This window comes from Cricetulus griseus, assembly GCF_003668045.3.
Source record: "Cricetulus griseus strain 17A/GY chromosome 1 unlocalized genomic scaffold, alternate assembly CriGri-PICRH-1.0 chr1_0, whole genome shotgun sequence".
NCBI lineage: Eukaryota > Metazoa > Chordata > Mammalia > Rodentia > Cricetidae > Cricetulus > Cricetulus griseus.
In genome coordinates, this window is record NW_023276806.1 from 128766712 (window position 1) to 128770982 (window position 4271).

At 36.1% G+C, this 4271-nt stretch overlaps 1 protein-coding gene across 1 annotated transcript; it reads right to left on the reverse strand.

The window, feature by feature from the left end:
- Positions 1-1374: 1374 nt before the first annotated feature.
- On the reverse strand, positions 1375-2313 carry LOC100767416 (olfactory receptor 6C3). The gene has a single exon (XM_027391859.1). The coding sequence runs from the start codon at positions 2311-2313 to the stop codon at positions 1375-1377; it is 939 nt and encodes a 312-aa protein (XP_027247660.1).
- Between the last annotated feature and the right edge of the window lie 1958 nt (positions 2314-4271).

Consider the following 4271-nt stretch of genomic DNA (forward strand, 5'->3'; position numbering starts at 1 on the left):
GGATGATATGACAGATTTTGGAGAGGGAGGATGGGGGGATTGAGGGAGCTGGGAGGGCAGGGGAGGAGGGAGTTGGGGTTGACTTGTGAAGCAAGCTTGTTCCTAAATTCCCCCTCTCACTAAAATGATTTGGGGTATTAGTTTTACCATTTTACAGATAGCATATGTATTAATTTGACTGATGGAAGAGCAAACGTTTTAAAAGAGTATCAGGCAGAAGACATTCTTGAATTATTTTGCATACTTTTACATACATTATATGTAAAATAACATAATGTAAGATTATATTAAATTATAATAATATATAAGATTATATAATATGACAAAATATAATATGAGATCTTTTCTCTGCCACCAGCTAAAGGGACTAATTTATTGTAATGAAATGGCAGTAGACTGGGCAAGGAGAGATCGCTCAGTGGTTAAGAGTGCTTGCTACACAATCGGGAGGAACAAGGTTTGGGTATCAGTAGCCACATAAAATCTGAGCACAGTCCCATGCATGCCTGTAATCAAAGAACTGCAGGGAACAGAAACAAGTGGCTTGTTTATGGTGAGCATAGCTGAACTCCAGGTTCAGCAAAAGTTTCTGCCTCTAAGGAACAAAAAGAAGAGTGATATATGAGGGCAACCAGTACTGTCCTCTGACCTCCGTACACTCAGGCATGCATATTCACACACATGTAATAAACTTCTACACATGCACACCACCCCAAATATATGCACAAAAAGGAATAGCCATTATAGAATGCACACACAATATAAAGGAATATAAAACATGATGCACATTTATATCAAGGTTAGGGAAGGAAGATTGAGACACTGTGCCCAATGAAATGGAGAAGAAAGTAATAACAACCAAATAACAAGTGTAAATGCATTTTACACTTAGCATCATATTTTTGGAGACAGACATAGTAACAAAACACAGGTTGATATTCCACAATAGGGATGTCTACCAAATGTTCCATAACAATTTACAGTGACTCCAATTTCTCCAGAGTGGAAGATTTGAATGTAGGTTAAACAATACCTACACAGGTTTAAAGGAAAATATAACATAGTTACTTTAAAGTTAAAAGGAATGTTGAGGGACTGGAGAGATGGGTCAGGAGTTACGTGGGCTTGCTGTTCTTTCCAAGTACAATGGTGCAATTCCTGGTGCCCACATGATGGCTCACAACCATCTATAACTCTACTTCCAAGGGACCCAATACTCTCTTTTGGCCACTGTGAGAACCAGGGTAAACAAGCAGGCAAAATACCCATTTAACAAAATAATTTTTAAGAATGTTCAAACCAATGAGCCAATAAAATAAACTTCGATCCCTCCTTCTTTGAAGGGGTATAATGACATTCAAGTAAACAGTACTTTCATTTGTTTCTATGAAACATTATTTTATTAATTAAATCCTGAAAGGCTTGTTTCACTTGTTGATTTCTCAATGTGTAAATAAAAGGGTTTAACATGGGAGCTATTGAGGTGTTGAGAACAGCCACCCCTTTGGTCAGTGATGCCCTTTCATTGGCAGAAGGTTTGACATACATGAAGATGCAGCTTCCGTAAGAGATGGAGATGACAATCATGTGAGAGGAACAGGTGGAGAAAGCCTTTTTCCTCTGACTGGCAGATGGGGACCTCAGGATGGTGCTGATGATACAGATGTATGACAAGATCACCAGTGCCAACGTGAACAGCAGAGTGATGGAGGCAACATAAAGGCCAAATGCCTCTAAAAGCCTTGTGTCTGAGCAGGAGAGTTGTAAAATGGGGAAGTAGTCACAGCAGAAGTGATCAATGACATTAGAAGCACAGAAATCCAACTTGAGGAATAACATGATTAGTGGGAAGATAAACAGAAATCCTCCCAGCCATGACGTGAGGACAAGAAGGGTGCAAACTCTCTGATTCATGATGGTGGTGTAATGCAGCGGCTTGCAGATGGCGACATAGCGATCGTAGGACATCGCAGTTAGGAGAAAGAACTCAGACACCCCCATGGAGATGAAGAAAAATAACTGAGCCAAACAGTTGTTATAGGAAATGGTCTTGACTTGAGTAATTATTGACTCCAAAAATCTAGGGACAGAAACACTGGTGAACATAATTTCTAACAATGAGAAATTCTGGAGGAAGAAATACATAGGAGTCTTTAACTGAGAGTCAAGCAAAGTGAGGGTGATGATGCTCAGGTTTCCACACACACTTAGTATGTAAGCAATGAATAAAAAAATGAAAATTACAGCCTGAAGCTCTGGTGTGTCCGATATGCCCAAGAGCACAAACTCAGTAATCATAGAGTGGTTTCTCATACCGATCTATAGTCCATGAATCTATTAATAAGAAAGAAATTAAAATGTAAATTCAATGTAAAAGAAACAGAAGTTTAAATACTCGTATTACTATATCCAATGAAATAAGACCATGAAAATTTCAAGTAAGATCTTCTAAATCTCTGCTCACTCCTCTTAAACAAACAAAAAAAATTGTGTTGAGTAAATATTTTTTAGATGAGAATTTAAAGCCTTCTTCAGCAATTATACACAAAAACTCTACATACAGTCATAATTCCTGTATGTGTAAGATACCTTTGTGTAACAATATTTCAATGGTATCTTCATTTCTAGTATATAAAAATATTTTCTGGTTTCACATATCATATGCTTTCAGGAATGAATATATAACATTTAATTTCAATTCTAATACTAATCCCAAATTTCTATAGTTGATAGGTACAAACTGAGCACCCAGTCATATTTACTAAACCTAAAAACTGTCATGGTTACTTTCAAACTTAATACATGTGTTGTTTAAAACAGCCAGGAAATAAATGTATTTGCCAAGAGAGAAATAAGGTGAGATTTTCTTTAGTTATAAAAACAAGCAAATTCTTAATTCATGGTAAATAAATCAGAGGCCAGAGAAAATCATTTCAACAGAGCAAGAGGTCAATAACTACTTTCTATGAATTCTGAGATACAGCATTTTAACATTTTAGCATTTTTACTAAGTTCACTTTGTGATTTTTATCTTTAACTTTTCTTGAGGACAAAAAGTAACTCATACAGAAGACTTTTTATCAAAAAAAAAAGTATAATAGTAACTCCCTTCTCGAAGATTCAGCAGAACAAATAACATTTTCTCTAGGATTTACTTTATCAATCCACAGAGCTCTACACTGTAACCTATATGACTTCTATCAGTCCTATTCTCTCCTGATAGTTAAAGACAACATAGTCTGTGTATAAGTTATCACCAAATGTGATGTACACTTTCTGTGCAGGACAGTTCAGCAAGGGATAAGTGCTGCAGCTGAGAATGGGCATTATCCAGCTTTTTCTGTTTTAGTCTTCTGAGTCTCGGTGTCTTTTCTCTTTTAGGCATCTACATATCTTTTTTATCAATACATCATCAAAACTGAGATGTAACTGTTTTGTGGTTTACATGGTAGTTAAAATGTACTAAAACATAAAACTAGTAAGTAATAAAAGTATTTAACTGATAACTTAGGGGTCCTTGCATTTTCCCAGTGAAGTAAATTTTTCAACGATAGATGTAAATTCATTTCTTCACAAATGTGAAGCACAGTTTGGTGTATATGATAATACCAGTCAGATATAAAACACTACGGTCTACAGCCATGACTTAAATTCTGCCACCTAAAACATAAAATTGAACATATTAATGCTATTCTCTAGAAGTTTTCCCATTCAGGTCACTCTTGACCCTGTTTGTCACACTGAAGCCTGTCACATTAGACACTCCATGCTGAGTTGCTTGTGAGATTTCTAACAGCCTCACTTAGAAATGAAAACAAATGCACCTTTAGTCTCTTTTATTGTTTCACAGAAACTGCATGTACTATAAAACATAATGTTGTCATCTTGCAATTCTTTAAGAAAATGAAGTAACTGATACTGTTTTAAGACACTAGAAAGTGAAGTGTTTTAAGGGTCTCTGGATAAGATAAAGATTGAAATCTGCACAAACATAAATACAACCTTACCTTCTCTGGCCAGTATATAAACCCTGATACACTCAACTAAAGAACAAAAGGATGCAAACAGAAGTTCAAGACATGTATGTAGTGAGGCTGTGGCTCATCTTTCTTGAAAACCAAACAATACAGAGAGGCAGAGGGAAAAATGTACCAATCAACTGATAACACTCAAGCTGGCTTCCCTTTGGTCAAGCAATTTTCCTAATAAGACCATGGACTCAGTCTATGCTCAGGAGATAATTCATTCTCAATTCATTTGGGATTAGTTAA

Excerpts from the sequence above, each read along its gene's own strand:
- LOC100767416 (XM_027391859.1), bottom strand. The coding sequence starts at position 2,313 with ATGAGAAACCACTCTATGATTACTGAGTTTGTGCTCTTGGGCATATCG.